This window comes from Numenius arquata, chromosome 3, assembly GCF_964106895.1.
Source record: "Numenius arquata chromosome 3, bNumArq3.hap1.1, whole genome shotgun sequence".
NCBI lineage: Eukaryota > Metazoa > Chordata > Aves > Charadriiformes > Scolopacidae > Numenius > Numenius arquata.
Genome location: NC_133578.1, coordinates 42,754,847 through 42,771,731, shown reverse-complemented (window position 1 = coordinate 42,771,731; position 16,885 = coordinate 42,754,847). Strand labels below are relative to the sequence as shown.

The following is a 16,885-nucleotide window of genomic DNA, read 5'->3' as shown; positions in this document are numbered from 1 at the left end:
AAAAAAAAAAAAAGGACACTAGCACTTCCCACACAATCCAAACAACACGGGAAGAGAAGATGTGCTCGCACGTTATAAAAATCTTGAGAGAACAGCCTTGCAGGGGACTAAAGCCCTCTGTGCTCAATGCAGTGTCATACAGTTGTGTCTACGCTAATACGCTTTGCAGATTTAGGAATAAGTGAAGCTGGACTCTAGTGCGCAGTACACTCAAGAGGTCATTAGGAAAACAGTACAGACATCTGCACTTAACTAAAAAAAATCAGTGGAATTATTCATGTACAGAAAGTTACAGGAACATGCATTTGGGAGGAAACAGGTACTTAAACTAATCCTTTCCAAATGAACATATGCAATAAAAATGGAATTAACACCTGTGCAGATAAAATACTTCTGCTGCCTTACATGGTGATGCTCGTAGTGCATTTTCACTTGATCCTAATAAGATTCCCGATAGCTCTGAAAACATGACATCATATTGGTAGTGGTGCAAGGAACTGCAAGTTAGACAAGGCTTTACTTCTTGATCTTGTGGCATTGTTTTGTAGATAGATTTCCCCTGTTAATAATGAACACGTAGATAATTTTCCCATGTTAATAATGAATTCTGACCTACAGGAGTTCGGAACACTTTTTTCAGGGGGCAAAAGAAGTATCTCATACCCATTTTTCATGACAACGTGTTCAAAAGTAACCCCAGTGGAAACGAGGAGAAGGAGGAGATGCAGAGAGAACTGGCTCAGAAACTGTGCTCACCAGGCCGGGGAGGGAAAGAGGGCTGCGAGGACCTGGTAAGTGAAGTAACAGGAGTTCACATATAAACAAACAAGTTATTTTAATAGCTCTGCAACTTGAGCATTCAAATGAATATAATCTTGTCCTGGGTAATATCAGCATCTAAAGATCAATGCAATAATGGGATTTTATACAATTTTTAGGCTTCTGGTCCCTAAACATTTTATATCTAAACAAGGCATAATTTAGTTTTTTTCCTCTATTTTGAATGTCAGTCAGTCCCAAGGCTTTTTGTTTTTTTTTAATTCCTCTTCTTCACCTTCTTGAAGACAGGTTTATACTAAGAACCATCCTCCGGATTTTTTCTTCATTCTTTAAAATATTAGCTTTTACAGCACAGATCTTGTCTTGCTGGTCTTTAATCAACTGTTCCAGTTCAGCCAGATCAGCTTTTAATGGTTCTACAGCACTGTCTGTGATGCTGAAAGAGACACAAAGAGCGTAATGTTATTGGAAACATTATGCTGCTTCTGCCTCCAAGAAAGTACATTCAATACCTGAAAGTCTGCAAAGAATTTAAATTGTGCCCACCCTTCCTTAAAGAAAGTTTAGAACAAGAAGCACAAAGGCACAGCTAACAACACGGACAGAGAATAGTGGAGTTCAAGAGAGATCACCCACAACTCAAGAGTAAACAGTCACTTCTTGGCTAATCTAACTTTTCTGATAAAATCTCTTTGCTTTGCAGTTATTTTATCCCACACTATGTCAAGCACTTCTTTCATGTTACCCAGCCTAAAGCTGCAACCACGTGGCCCAGGGATGAAGCAGCACCTAACTCTATGAGACAAAACACAATGAGGACCAGAGAAGCTGTGGATGCCCCAGTTTTGGAAGTGTTCTAAGTCACGTTGGACAGGGCTTCGGGCAACCTGATCTAGTGACAGATGTCCCCACCCATGCAGGGGGGTTGGACTAGGCGATCTTCAAAGGTCCCTTCCAACCCAAACCTTTCCATTATTCTAAGGACACCCACCTTCTACAGGGACGCCTGGGTCCTACCACGATACATACGGTAACAACCATTCCTCTGGGCCTCATCACGAGAGCTTAAATGAGAGAAGCACATGGCAGAGGGGGACAAATACAACATCTGTGGAGGTTGCTGGACTGCTACCACCTATTTCTTGCAATAAACCAGCAAGCCGGCAGCAAGACACCAGCAGCTGCCAGCAGCACCAAGCTGCAGCAGGCAGACATCTGAGAAGAGGCAAGGTACATGAAAACTGACCTATCGCTAGCTGCTGACAAGGGCAGGCAATCCCACGCTAATAGGAAATTTAATAAATCCCATGCTAATAAACCACAAGTACCCTCTGACACATCTTAAGTGAGTGGGTCTGTTTGGCTTTAAAACAAATGTGCCCCTTTCCGTAACGCTTTGCTGATCTTCAGGAAGAGCCGGGGAAGTGACAGACTGAACTAGCCTGCTGTCATTCTGAATTACCCACTCACTTTGAGGGCTCATTAGCTGAAGTCCGCCTCTCAAAATCATTTAGCTTTCCCCTCCTTTCTACTACCATTAGCATAAATCACAAAAAGCGTCGCTAGAAGTTGCACTAACATTTCCCCAATGGGATCCTTCAATTGTCGTTCACAGAAGCAAAGAAAACAAGGAGATGCATCCAAATTCCAGTACATATGGGAAGCATTGTCTTGTTCATGTCTGATATTCCGTAATTCTTTCCTGAAGGATTGGGCATGCCTTAGCACGACAATGATACGATTAGGATCTCATACAAAACCTTGGAAAGTGCTGGGATACTCTGCGGCAGCCTGAGCTCCTGAGAGGGAAGCGAGTGGCTCTGCCCAAGGGATGCTAGCCTGCCCACAGCCTCACGTGGAACTGCTGGCCATTGTAAAGCTTGGTTTGACATAAATCCGCAAGCAAAATCAGCCGGGCAGTTCCTTCTTCCCACTCCCTCTCTCCCTCTGCACCAACATCAAGGAGACAGTCTTGTCCTGGGTACACTTTGCCTGGGAACTCAGGGGGACGTACGAAGCCAGCCAAGCACGTACAGTCACCGTGCTGGGAAACCAGCTGAAGTATAAACGACTTGTTTGGCAAGGCCAAAGAGGATCCACTGAGCAAGCACACGCCTGGAGAAAGGCCTGAGACTTGCTCCCTGTCCCTAGGTGCGGTGCGAAGGCGAGCAAGGCAGTGCCTCAGTTTCTCCAACTGTAAAATAAAGCCCTACACTATTTCCTTTCTCTTTGCAAGGGTGGTGCATTCAGAGGTCAACCCGAGTGTTAAGGCCTGTCAAAGTTTTGGGATAGAAGGTGCTATGTAAGTGCAAGGAATTAACATCATTACACTTTATATGTGAACCAAAGCCCTAATTCCCACTCCAGCCAGTGAACTAAGCCAGCAGCTGTAGATTTCCAACATTTAACACATTGCTACCTACCAAGATAGGACTTAGCTAAGAATATCACGCATACTTCCTTCTGCATGAATGAAGCACGTGGATTCGGGGAGCAGCAAATCTATCCAGGCTGACTGTGAATCCAAGAAGAACCGTATCTAGCTCATGTTTAAGATCAGAGGATACATAACTGGAAGGGACATTCTGTTTTCAAGGAGCATGAAGACACACCAGCGAGACAAGTAAGGTTAAAGAAACTGTTTCTAGGTTTGACCTCCTTGTTTCTATTATGCACGTCACCTTCACTCTCATGGCTTTCCAGTGTTGGTCTTGAACCTTGCACAGGCAACAACCACCGTAGAACACACTGAATTCAACGGCACAAAGAGAGCAGGTTGTGATTCAGGACTCTACTGCTAGTCTGGATTCAAAATCTAGTTAGTGTTAAGCTCTTCCCCCATTGCTCCTTATACATTTGTGAGAAGAAAAGAAAACATCAAGCCCTCTCACCTCCCATAACCATTTGCATCTCTGCTCGCGTATACCCTGTGTGAAATTGAGATGAAAAGACCTTAAGACTTTAACACTTCAAAAACCAATTCAGACTGCAAAAAAATTTCCCCAAACCACAAAAGTGACTGATGACAAATTTGCTTTGAAAGGGAAGCAAAATTCTCCCTTCTCCTAAAAGCAGAAATCTGGCTTGAGAGATAAATCAAACTTTCCCTGACCACACTCACCTTTGCTCTTTCTGTAGAGCTTCTGCATGCTGTCTGTTCTCGTGCCGCCACATCTGCAACTCGTTCTTCATGGCATCCATGTCTTCCTGAATGTAATCCATGATCCTGCCAAGCGTAAGGGCACTCCGGCACAGAGTCTGAATAGAGACCTGAAACTTCTCAATTTCTTTGGCTACCAAGTCTCTCTCTTTCTTCCTAGCTACCTCCGATACAAAGGGCTTCTCCTAATGGAAAGGATGAAGAAGAAAGTATCAAAACAAAGGAAAAACGTTTGTTGCACATGAGGTATTGACCGAAGGATGTTTTAGAGGCTGCTAAGTGTGAAGTATCAGAGGAAATGTTTATGACCTTCTGCAAGGGAAGAGAAGAAACAAAGCAATGGTCTAGCAACAGATGAGCAGGAAGCACACCATACCCAGGTCACCACCGCTACAGAGGACTGCTACAAAACTGTGCAACAGCATCAGCAACAGTAAATTGCTTTTTACAAAACTAAAATTAGCATTTGATCCCATAAATGAACTCGCTGATGTTCTCGTTCTCAACACGGTCTTTCCCAAAGCAGTTGGTGTAGGGGGTGGAAAACCTCCTTCACATCCAGTCATGGCTTATTTCAACCTAATTCTATATATAGAAAGAGAAATTTCTGTGGCTTAACGTGGTATCATTAAACAGAAGCTCTCAATAGACATGTAACACTTCTGTTATCAAGCTGCTGCTGCCGCTGGCTGCCAACACATTTGCCGTGTAAATCCCACTTCCATCCATCCTCCTCCAAGGCTGGACTGTCAGGGCCATCGCTCCAGAGCCCTGCACCAGGACTTGATGGACTGACATTTACTCAATACTGCTGCAAGTCACAGCGCGTAACGGCACTGAAAACAAGGTCACGTTAAATTCTCGAGGAAGATGATTATGAAATCTGAAAGGCAGTAATTTGGAGAAGCAGAAGCATCCCCGCTCATCATCTTATTGGCTACCGCACTGTGAACGTTCACTGGACCTGCTTGCCACAGCAGGTCCAATGCTACTGCTACTTAGGAGCTACAGCAGATGCTGAAGAGTTCTAGTTCTCTAAATCGCTCCCTTCAAGAAGCTTCTCTCCCTCCCCTGTCTGTATCTGGACTTCCAGCTCCTAACGCTGGTCCTAATAATAGCACTTCGTGCCGCACGGCTGAACTAGACGGCGGTTATTCCATGCCTTGTACTGCTGGTAACAGCGGCTGTAAAATCACGCAGGCTGCAGATGTGGCCTCAATAAACCCCACTACTCAGAACTAATTTGGTCTCGCGCAGGCTTCCCCCGTGTGCAGCCAGCAGCCCCTGTGGTCAGTCTCCCGAAGCCCCCTCGCTTACTGCAAGTTGAATACAGGGAAAGTATTTGCTTAAGCGGCAAAGTCACAAAGAGCAAAAGGACGTCACAAAAAGAGCAGCGATGCCGTATTACTGACGCGCTGTAATAATCTTATTCCAGGAAAGCCTTCCCTGAAAACAACAATCACCATTAAAGAAGAGTCTGCTGGGGTTTTTCTCCCCCGTCAAGAAAAACAACCTAACTTTTCGTTCTTTCCAAGAGCCCTACAGGTCGAATTCCCAACCTGGGTTTTTCTTTAAGACACACAAAGCTTTAAGTAAAGTTTATTTAAAGTCACTGTGGTCATTTAATGTATGCCAGAAAACTAGCAATGTCTTTCTCTCCCATCCCAACCGCAGGATCAACCAACTCCTAAGCACAGTTCCTAGCAGCTCTATAAACACAGAGGTGGCAGTGTGCTTCTCCCTCATGCGGGGCCACCAAATCTGCCGTGCTGTCCCCTCCTGCCCTCCTACCCAGTTGGCCCGTCTTCCTGTGCGAGCCGTGGGCTGTTTGTTCAGCTGCATTTGGAGGCAGCAGGGACTACTGCCAAACGCATTTCAGCAGCCTTTGGCTTACTGATGAACTCACATATACATACATATATATATATATATGTATGTATTTCTTAGAAAATACTTATAAAGATTTGAAGGCAGAGATTTACTTACGTCTGATGCTTGTGTTTTAACTACACACGCGGCGCATGAAAACTGTGGGACTTGTGAGTTTACCGCGATTTTATAATGTTAAGAGTTGTTTAATTAGGAACTGGGCATAAGTGACAAATGCTGCTGAACTTGTGACCTTCACTTCCTAAGTCAATTCACAGGTGCTGGCTAAACTGTTAAAAATAACACTCGTCTTAGTTCCTTCTCACTCAACCCATACCTCTCTCACAGAAGCAGGTGTTTCATTATACCACATGACATAAAACACGTTATTTAGATACTTTCTGGAGCCATCCATGTGTTTGCTATCCTTTACAACACAAAGACAAAAGCACTGCTTCTTGACCCTTTTCATCCCCCACGAGCTGGTTAGCACCCTCGTTCCAAGCATGGCTGCCAAGGGTTGAGCAGGTCTTCTCCACCAGGTCTCCTTGGCCAGCCTCTGAGCACAAAGGCCACTGGCGGTCCCATGGACTTCATCAGCTTTCTCTCCCCTGATGATCTTGCAGTTCCTCAGAGAAAAGAGCTTTTGCCTGGGTGCCCCTTCAAGGCACAGATGACAAGTTGATGAGAGTTTCTCTCCTGGAAATATTTTTTTGCCTTACCACCTTGCTGCAGCTAGAAAAGATGCATCAACAGATCCACACACTCAGAGTGTTTCAAAACCCTTTGCTGCCTTTCTGTTTTCCCAGTCATAGAATCATAGAATGGTTAGAGTTGGAAGGGACCTTAAAGATCATCAAGTTCCAACCCCCCTGCCATGGGCAGGGACATCTCCCACCAGACCAGGTTGCTCAAAGCCCCATCCAGCCTGGCCTTGAACACCTCCAGGGATGGGGCATCCACAACTTCCCTGGGCAACCTGTTCCAGTGTCTCACCACCCTCACAGGAAAGAATTTCTTCCTAATATCTAATCTAAATCTCCCCTCTTTCAGTTTAAAACCATTACCCCTCATCCTATCGTTACATTTCCTGATAAAGAGTCCCTCTCCATCTCTCCTCTAGGCCCCCTTCAGGTACTAGAAGGCCACTATAAGGTCTCCCCGGAGCCTGCTCTTCTCCAGGATGAACAACCCCAGCTCTCTCAGTCTGTCTTCACAGGAGAGGTGCTCCATCCCTCTGATCATCTTCCTGGCCCTCCGCTGGACCCACTCCAACAGGCTCATGTTCTTCCTGTGTTGAGGACTCCAGAGCTGGACACAGTGCTCCAGGTGGGGTCTCACGAGCGCAGAGTAGAGGGGTAGAGTCACCTCCTGCGACCTGGTGGCCACGCTTCTTTTGATGCAGCCCAGTGTGCATCACCGGCTCATGTTGAGCTTCTCATCCATGAGCACTCCCAAGTCCTTCTCCTCAGGGCTGCTCTCCACCCATTCTCCGCCCAACCAGTCCTTGCTACATGTTGTGTTCCACCAAAGCCATATGGAAACCTTAATCCATGGCACCATACTTTCCATGTGTAATTGGGAAGTTACCTATAGAGCCAACCACCTTCAATTCAGCAGCAGAGCAGAATTGTATCAGATCCAATAGCTTCCCAGGATGAAATCCCATTGCCTTGTTCTTCCTCTCCTCCTAAGTGCATCAAACACTTACCACTTTCCTCCCTGCCATCCATTATAAGAGGCCACGGCCAAGAGATAAGGAATTTGTTTCAAATACAACTGTCTCAGAAGTGGGAAGAATCAGTCAGTCCATTATCTGAGGATATAGTTGGGTGCGTGAAAACCTGAAGAATGCTTCATTTTTTCTTTTCTATATGCTGAGTTCAATGTTTTATGTTCTTGTAATGCTGGTGTGACCTCCCTGATAGTCCAAGTAGCCACACTTCTCAACACCAGCAAGTATGGTATGGAAATAAAAAAGAAGTGAAAATCCCACAATTCCATAAACAAAGCAAAGCAGAATTGTATACTTTAAAATAGAGATCCAGCTAACAATTTGAAATATTCCATGCTAAAGCACATAGCTGCTTGAAAAGCTCAAGCGGAAATAAAACACCATGGAGTATTTTCTATGAATCAGGAAGATGCCCTTAAAGTGTATTAGTAAATATTCAAAAATAATTTTAGTGTCCCTGTAGCTCCAGCATACCCTTTGTGCTGTCCAATTCTTCAAAACTGACATAAAAAGGACAAAATATTATTCCATCCAAAGTTATTTCAAGTACTGAAACATACTACCACTAAAAATCTATTAAATACTATTCGGATTTAAACAGGTACATCAATAGACTTGTTGAAAAACCCTATGTCTTTGAAACACACGCTATATGATACCAAAGTGGTGTAAGAGCAAACATGCAAGAGTTTTTTAGTGTATCTCTCCAAAGGAGAAGCGCTCAAGTTCCCAAGAAAAATTTCCCAACACCTGAAGGTGCAGTAGCTCAACTGCCGTGTTGTAGTCCCTCCTCACCGGAGTTAAAAAATAACCATCAATTCTTTCTTTCGTTTCACTAACACTCGTCCTAACAAGATGCCATGTTACAGCTCCTGCAAACTACAGAAAGCTGAGCTCAGGACAGAGAATTATCACCATGAAGCACTCAGGCTTTGCCATCTACTGCTGATTATAAGTAATTAAGAGGGGGGAGGAGGGAAGCCATCCTGCCTGTTCTCAGTTTCATGGTTACAGTTATGGGTTAAAATCTACGTGGGACACTCTTTTAAATCACTAACAATTATGGCAGATGGCTTATTACAACAGGCAACGTGGGTGGTAAGAGTCCTGAATGCCACGTTTCCTCATTCTGCGCAAACATGTAACAGGATATATTCAGTTTTAAGAAAAACGCCAGAATCAGAATTGTTCCAGTCTATTTAATTAGGACATACACCTCTCCTTTCACAAAAGCCAAGAATCAATAAATTATCCCCATATAAAAGACTATATCACTTCTGTAGGCCCAACACACTTCCTTTCCTTCGTGTTTTTCATAAGGCACCAAGATAAATGTTTATTTTGGATTCCTGGGAAAAAGTCTGCCTTTCCCATTACCTCAATGTGAACAGAACACAACGTGGAATTGGATGCAGGGACCCGAGAAATTAAAAAGCAGGAATTATTTTTTTTTCATCAATAAAGGGGAAATTATCAACAGGGCTCCAGAAACCACCAGAATTTACTTGTATTTAATTTACCCTCGCTAAAGCAATTGGTATAAATACTGCAGTGTGCACAGCTTCATAAAAAATGGATCATTCACAAGACATCCATTTCCGATAGCTGAGCTGTTGAGGGCATTTGAAGCGCCTGACATCTACTGAGCTAAAGATGGGATATTTCCCCCACACACACACAGTTTGAAAAGTTTGTTTCTAGAAACAGTATTTGCTTACTTTTATATACCTTCTCCTTTGTTACCATTTTTTAATTAACAGTTTTAAATAGGAATCAAATTAGAACAAACATCCATCAAGCGCTTTATAGTTTCTATAGTCCCTTTTGACTATTATATTATGTCCCATTATGAAAACAGACCCAGGTAATCATAGTTTTATTGAGCTATACCATTTCCCCCCCTACCTCTTTCTATAGGACAGGACAGAAACTTCATTTTGGACAAGTAATTTTGATACATTCAATGCAAAAACATCAAGGTGGGTTTTTTATTGTAAAAAATATTTTTTGATCATAAAGAGTGTTTTCTTTTCCTGGTTTTTACAGAGTCTGCATTTTAAGTAGATTGTAACTATCCACTAGGGATCACCATAAGAAACTCTTTCACAGAAACACAGGGAAAACAGTAAATGTTAAATCATTTCAAATGAACAGGATGCTTTTTCTGCTTATGCCAGGTACCAAGTTCAGTAACAGGCCAAGGAATCAGAGACACAATGTTCTTCACCATTAGATTTAGTAGAGTTACTCTGACCTGCTTCTGAGTTGGAAGGCAGCAAAAGAAAAGAAAAGGATAGCTTTTAAAGGGAGCTTTTTTCTTCTTTTTTTGGGCGGGGGGAGAATGGTTTGTTATTCCCCCCTACCCTGCCCTGTTCACATTTGATACTTCTAAAGAGAGTTGGATTTTTCAGACGTACATAAACATTCCACCTCAGCCCCCAGAGCCAGTCTGCCTTACTTCGCATTCAGGCCGTGTTGGGGAGCAGTCAGTTCATAAACCCTCACATATTTGGTGCAGTATTCAGCGCGCTAAACAGAATCCTGTGACTCTGACCACACACATGCCAAGAGACAGCTCTAGCAGTAATTAACTATAGCAGATAGTATTAACTTAGCCATAACGGCATACTGGGTGCCAGTCCTGCCCAGCTTTCCTTTTCTGCTCACACTTCTGAAACTCTGGGTCCGTGATCTCCTTTCTCTTGAAACAGCAGCCTCTTTCCTGTTCAAAAAAAATTTGCAATAAACATGTTCCTTGTGTCGACCAACTGCTTTCACACCAATCTATGCCCCAGAAGAATAACCCAGCCAAATCCATTAATAAGCTTCTTGAAATACGTGAAAGTCACCTGTACTGCATCCTCCAACACACTGCTCCTACACAACTGATGCACCGTATCCTCTCCTAGGGATGGAAATCATAGCTGCCTCACTGCGCTTTTATACGTCCTTTTTTTCTGTTTAACACATCCAACTGCTGTCTCATGTTGTATTTATACTGTACCCACAGGAGAGAATGTTTTGTGTGAAAAGACAAAGGAGCTATGATATCAGGAATATCACAAGAGCGACCAAAAAAAAATATGGTTCCGGTGTTCACAGTTGTAACACAATTACTTGGGGATCATACAGTTTTTTCTCCTGAAAGAACTGGCAGTAGTGTGACAAGGACACTCGCGCATACACTCACTCAATTTAAGCTCTTATGGTGCTTGTCCATAATCAGACTGCTGGGTACCGTTATTCTTTTTGAGGAATTGCATGCTTGCACCAAAAATTTCTCACTGCAGCTTTGTTCAGGTCACTGTGTTAACGTCACATTGTCATAAACAGAGCTGTCTCAAAAAAGATGAAAGCCCTTCTGCAGGTAACTCCTATTAAATTTTACTGTCAGCATTTCTTACAACATATTAAGCTGGCAGGATGCTGAGAAGCTGTGGTCTTGAATGGTGAGCCTCTTCAAAATACTGGAATTGTGGGCCATGTGAATGCATCTGGTTAACGTGACACGTTATTAATTGCATTGACTGGAGGGGACACCCAACGTCATGCAGCCGATGTATTAATGTAAAAATCAATGACCTGAAGAACTTTAAATAAACAGAATCAGCAATGATTGTATTTGTTCTAAGCTTAGAAGTACATACTTAATTTATCACATTTGTAATTAAAGTTAATATTATCCAGGTGCTAAGCTATTTAATATCACTTGCTCCTAACACAAACCTCAAAGTTGTTTCTCTTCTGAAGCTTGTGAACTGTATTTGGTAGTGCAAAGATGGGAATTCTGTGATCCCACTTGCTTAAACTATTTAATAACCTGCCTACATTTTCCATACATCAAATAAATGAAGTGGAATACAAAATGTAACATCTGTTTCTTTCTCTGTTCAACATCAGAGGGTTAGATTCTAAACAAATACATTTAGGAAGTCTTTTTAGGAATTTGTTAGGCTGAACACAGCTAATCAAGGCAGCAAAAATCTTGTGTATTTCCAAAATGACCTCTTTGTTTGACCTGAAAATTGTGTATATTATTTTAAGTTTCTGCACATGCAAAACCTAGATGATGAAAGTCCCAGTCCTCTTTTCTCTCCTCTTCTTTTTCTTATTAAAAGTTCTTAAAAAACAAAAGCATGTTTGGGAAACGCTGCACATAAAAGGTTTCAGAGAAATGCTTTTAACACAAATAAATGCTCCTCAGCAATTAGCAGTTAGAAGTAAAGGTGTGAAACATCCCCAAGAGTTCACCAGTGTTACATTTGCAGTAAGTATTAATTCACCACCTTCACCTAATTTCTAGTTGATTATCCACAATAAATCAGGTAGATCCATTGAGTGGTTTTTTTTTTGCTGAATATTTGACTTAGTAAGCAGTTCCAGAACTCCAGAACTTCCAAAAGTTCCAGAACTCAGACTACAAACTTTTTTTTTTTTTTCTCCTTTCATTTTCCTGACTGGCAGAAAAACAAGGCTTTAAAGACTTAGGAATATAACTGGGAAAATATTTCATTTATTTTGTATGTATTGAACAGTTGAACAAAACAAGGGAAGATGAACATTCTTACTGACAGACACAAGGATAACCTTCATTTCATTTGACGTAACTTCCCAAAGCAAGTATTCTTTCAAATTCTTACTGGACTTGTGTTTACCTTACTCCAAAATGCAGAAGTAAAATTACATTTTACTCTCCGACACATAATACGTTTTGGAATTCAGTTGCATACTGATGTAGAAGATATTTCTTCTGGAGAGTTTGATGGAAAACAAATTAAATAAAAGAGCTGACAGTCTGGGGAGAAATGGTCAAATCCCAGACTGACACTGCTTCCCAGCAGACTGCAGAGCTAGACCTGGCACAAAACCTACAGCCATTTGAACTCCGGACACTGGCCAGAGTTCAGTGACCCGTTCTCCCAGTCCCATCAACATAATAAGACGTGGTTCCACTTGCCTGCCTAGACCACTTGGCAGGAATAAGCCACTTCTTTTTAATTACTTTTGCTGCCTCTCTCCAAAGAGATTCCACAGACCACTAACTATTCCTCCCAAAATTGCTGGTCTGCAGTCTCACAAGAATAAATCTTGCCACTGCCTTCCATGTGATGGTAGGAACATCCCTCAGAGATGAGACATGCTCAGGATGCTGGGGCCACACCAGCGTGCCAGACCCCCACCTGCTACCCTCTGCATATTTGGTCCCTGAAACATTCCCAGAGGCAACATCACATTGGAAATGCATTTTTCACTTAGTTACTGTCTCCTGCGTCACAGTGTCTCTGTCCTCTAAAATAAATTCCCAGGATTCAGTAATGTCTCCAGCTAATGTTTTCTGAACTACATCTGTTAAGTCCCAGCCACTGACTCCAAGCATTTTTAATCATTTTTTCCTCTGCTATCAGGAAAACTACGCTTTTCCTCTCTGGATGGCAACGACTTCTTCAACATAATTTGAAAAGCAGTAGCAGCAAAGAAACTTACTGCAGTAGCAGCCAGCTGCTTGGACGTGAGACCAGATGATATTCCAGGAGCTTAGCGTTGTATGCAGGTTTTCACATGATGGACTAGGAAGTCAGCATGTTTTTTTTCCAGAATTAATTGTCTATTATCAGCGCTGCTAACACAGATCAGTGCTTCAAAAGATGCAACAAAAGACAAACAAGGACTGAATGAATGTTTTAGAGACCCAAAACAGGCAATGGGACTAAACGGTTACTGTAGAAAGACACAATTGCCCACGTGCATTTAAAAAAAAAAAAAAAAAAAATCTAAGGGGTTAAGAGGGAATCGTTTCAGCTACTCTTATTTGGAGAAAAAAAAAAAAAAAAACCAACAAAATTTAGCATAAACACCAGAGGAAGCTTCCCAAGCATGAAACCCATGCAGTTTTGTAAACCCTCCCCCATTGTTCCTTTCTATGTCCAGTGATTAAGTTGACAGGACACAAGACTGAGCAGTACAGCTTACGGCACAATTATGTGCTCGTGGAAGACATTATTCAATGAACTACTAACGCTGTCCCAAAATTTAGTCTCAATACTGATGTTTCAACAGCACCACCTAGTTATAAAACCAGGAACAGGAACAGCTGCATCTCTTGTTCTCGCAAGTGCCAGCTCAACATGCACTCCAGTAACGAGCTTTGGAGCTACTGCATAAACAGTAATATCAATTTTGAACCCTTTTTTCCTACGAACAGTTATATAAAGACAGAGCTTATTCAAACAGGCAAATTTTGACAGACACATTCGTTAGAAATAGCCAACAGCGTTTCAATGATCAGTATACATATGCTACAAGCTGCACTTTTATAATAAATGGAATATAATACAGTAAGTTGGATAAAGCTGTAACTATTCATAACAGATTATGAACAGGAAAACTAAAGATGTTTTCCTATTTTAAGAATTCATTTCCTTCTATAATCTCAGCCCTTGTAAACATGAAAGGAATTTTCTTTCAGCCAAGCAGGCCCGGATCTCAGATAGCCCCAAACTTCAGATAGGAAGATACCCCCAAGAACTGCCATCCCAACTTTCTCAACTTGCTGGGGATGGAATGAAAAGGCTGGTCTGTGTGGCAGCATAACCCATTACCACTGGACACAAAAGCATGTGGGAGTATCTCTATTTAAGAGAATTGTTGATTTTACCCTTCCAAGATTCCAATCCTAAAAGTTAATACTGTGTCACTTTTGCTGCAGATTTTAGAAGCAATTTAAAAAGTCATACAAGTTCCAAATAAGAACAGTTTTTTAAAAGATTCTACTTTCTACCAAAGTCCCTCAGGGACTTTTTTTTTTTTCCTGCTGTAGACTTTGCTTATAACCTATCATAATATCATTACTCATTGCCAAATTACTACAGTTGATAAAGCCGAAAGAGGCAGTCAAGTGGTGAAGGTTTCATAAGTTATTAGTGATTTCAGACAGCTATTTGAAAGCCCTTCATGCTCTGTGAAAAGCTGGACTCTTGAAGTCTGAGTTGCAGCATCTTAAAACAGTATGCCAAAATATAGATCATTCCTGAAAAAGAATATAGGTAGTAAAAACCTACAATGCTGCACTAGCATTTTAAAAAGTGAGATGTAATCAAAACTGAGGGTTTCATGAAAAGCACTAGCCTTTCCAAAACTTCATGTACCTGCCTGTATTTTTATGCCAGCACTCTGTACTGTATTCCTCAGTGCCTCCTCAGCAGCACATCAAACTAGTTCAATGATTTAGAAACTTTCCAAATGGCCAAGGGACCAGAAAAGTCCATCTAAATGCTCTGCCTTTTGCTGCTTCTTGTAACATGAGCTTTGCAAGGCTGAAAAAACAAGAGCTCTCCAGCAGTCACAGGAAGACACTGAAATCAGGAGGGTTCAAACGACGACAAAAAACCCAGCAACAACAAAAACCACTTTCCCTTTCTCAACTACTGATTATGGAAAAACTCAAACCAAAACAAATCACTTCATGGCTTCAGACCTGAATGCTGGGGCATGCTAGGACATTACTAGGGAAACATTGGGCGATATGAAAATACATTATATGGTTAATGGCACCAGGAACCCCAGTTTTTTTAGACAATGATAATGATTGCTGGGCAATAGGATACTGTTCTTCAGTTGCCCAGAGGACAGCTGAGATTTAAGCAATAACAGTTCAAATGCACAGTGTGCCCTGCTACATCTAGACAAGGTTGAAATCAGAAGAGTTTGTTCTGGAAAACAGAATAGGTTAAAGAAGGCCCCTACAAAAATTAAAGGTGACAAAGAGAGAGCACTACACAGAGAAGGTAACAATATCTGACAGACTAATGGAGAGAAAAAACAGCATAACACATCAAGGAGAAAAGCTTGATCATAAATGGAAAAAACCACATTTAAGGCAGAGAAAAAGGTCACGATTGCAATATTAAATATTCACAGTTCTTTGAAGGCCATTACCATCTTACCCTCTCTGTCGTCTTTGATGATTTCTGTGATGCCTCATAATCTTTCTTTGTTTCTAGGATTCTTTTTACAAGCCCACCTGTTGAAAAATCAGTACATTTCTCAGCATTGGTTGGGGTTGGCACTAAAATCTTGTTTTAAATGTTCAAACAAAACCTACTGCTTAGGTTTTTTTAACGTAAACAATTTTTAGTGCAACATGAACAGCATTCTATTATGTATCTTAATTATTGAGATACAAGGTATTTGTTATTTGATCTATTTTATCCAGTGTCCTCTAAATCAAACTGTATCATCAGTAGCATTTACTGAATGACTCTTGGTACAGAATCAGATCCTTGACTTGTATTAAGGCAAAGGCTTTTCCTTGAACCCCTGGAAGAATTCAAGAACTGCACGTTCTTGATAGAAATAAAATATATAGAAATAAAAATAGAAATAAATAAATAGATAGAAATAAAAATATATTTGTTTGCAAGGAATTTTTGGATGCAGATAAATATATCTGCCTAAATCACATGCAGTGTAGCCATAATGGAAGCGCTTGGATCAGAGATCTGAGGTCAGGAGTAAGCATAGATGTTGTTAAGAACTGGTCCAGCAATTTCTCTAAAAGCTTTTCTGTAACTTGCCTTGAAAGGCCAATATCGTCTTATATATCAGAGCTGACAAGCTGTATCTGACACTCTAAGAAACATTAATTTATGACATTTATGCAGAATTTTAAATCCTGCTGACATTAAAGATGTAGAGAAAAATCTGTACTTAACATCAGTTGCAAATCCAGCTGCTCAACTAATCCAGACTGCATTTGATAAATAATCTCTGTTTTTCTTGCAAAGGTTGCAAGCTTCTACCCTCAGAAGGTATTCTGCTGCTTTATTCAGCATTTCACGTGTTCAGCATTTGGTTTAAACTCATGGGTTTATTTTATATATATATATATATATATATATTAAAATATATGTAAAAGCAAACATACCATGCTTTTCATCCTCAACCAGCTCCACTTCTGGCTCCTACATATACAGGAAGAGAGCTTTAGTTGCAGTAAGTTGGTACTGCTATAATATACAATTATTCAAAAACATCCAACTAGAAGCTACTTAAACAAGAAAGTTACAAACAAAGTGCGTAGAATTTGTAAAATTAACAGACCATTTCCATCTCTGGCATATCTGGCAGTGGCGGTGCTGCCTCCACCACAAACTGGTCGTCATCATCAGACACCTGCTGGTCTATGATCACATTTGAGACTGCTTTACCACCACCATTCCTGAAAGAGACACAACAAAATGAAAACTTATTAAGATCTGTCCAAACCTCCTGAGATCCACCTAGAAGAAACAGCAGTTCCCTCCCTCCCATAAAATAAAGCAGCACCAACTAAGAGCACATCA

At 41.4% G+C, this 16,885-nt stretch overlaps 1 protein-coding gene across 2 annotated transcripts in view; it reads right to left on the bottom strand.

Annotated features, from left to right (window-relative positions):
* Positions 1-812: 812 nt before the first annotated feature.
* Positions 813-16,885, bottom strand: part of TRAF3IP1 (TRAF3 interacting protein 1) — a 45,597-nt gene continuing 29,524 nt past the window's right edge. For both annotated transcript variants that reach the window (XM_074145576.1, XM_074145577.1), the window contains exons 11-15: positions 16,644-16,761; positions 16,468-16,504; positions 15,488-15,564; positions 3,902-4,125; positions 813-1,216 (exon numbers count right to left, since the gene is read on the bottom strand). In XM_074145576.1, coding sequence (XP_074001677.1) covers positions 1,051-1,216; positions 3,902-4,125; positions 15,488-15,564; positions 16,468-16,504; positions 16,644-16,761 — 622 coding nt within the window. In that variant the 3' untranslated portion in view covers positions 813-1,050. The remainder of the gene's footprint in view (positions 1,217-3,901; positions 4,126-15,487; positions 15,565-16,467; positions 16,505-16,643; positions 16,762-16,885) is intronic.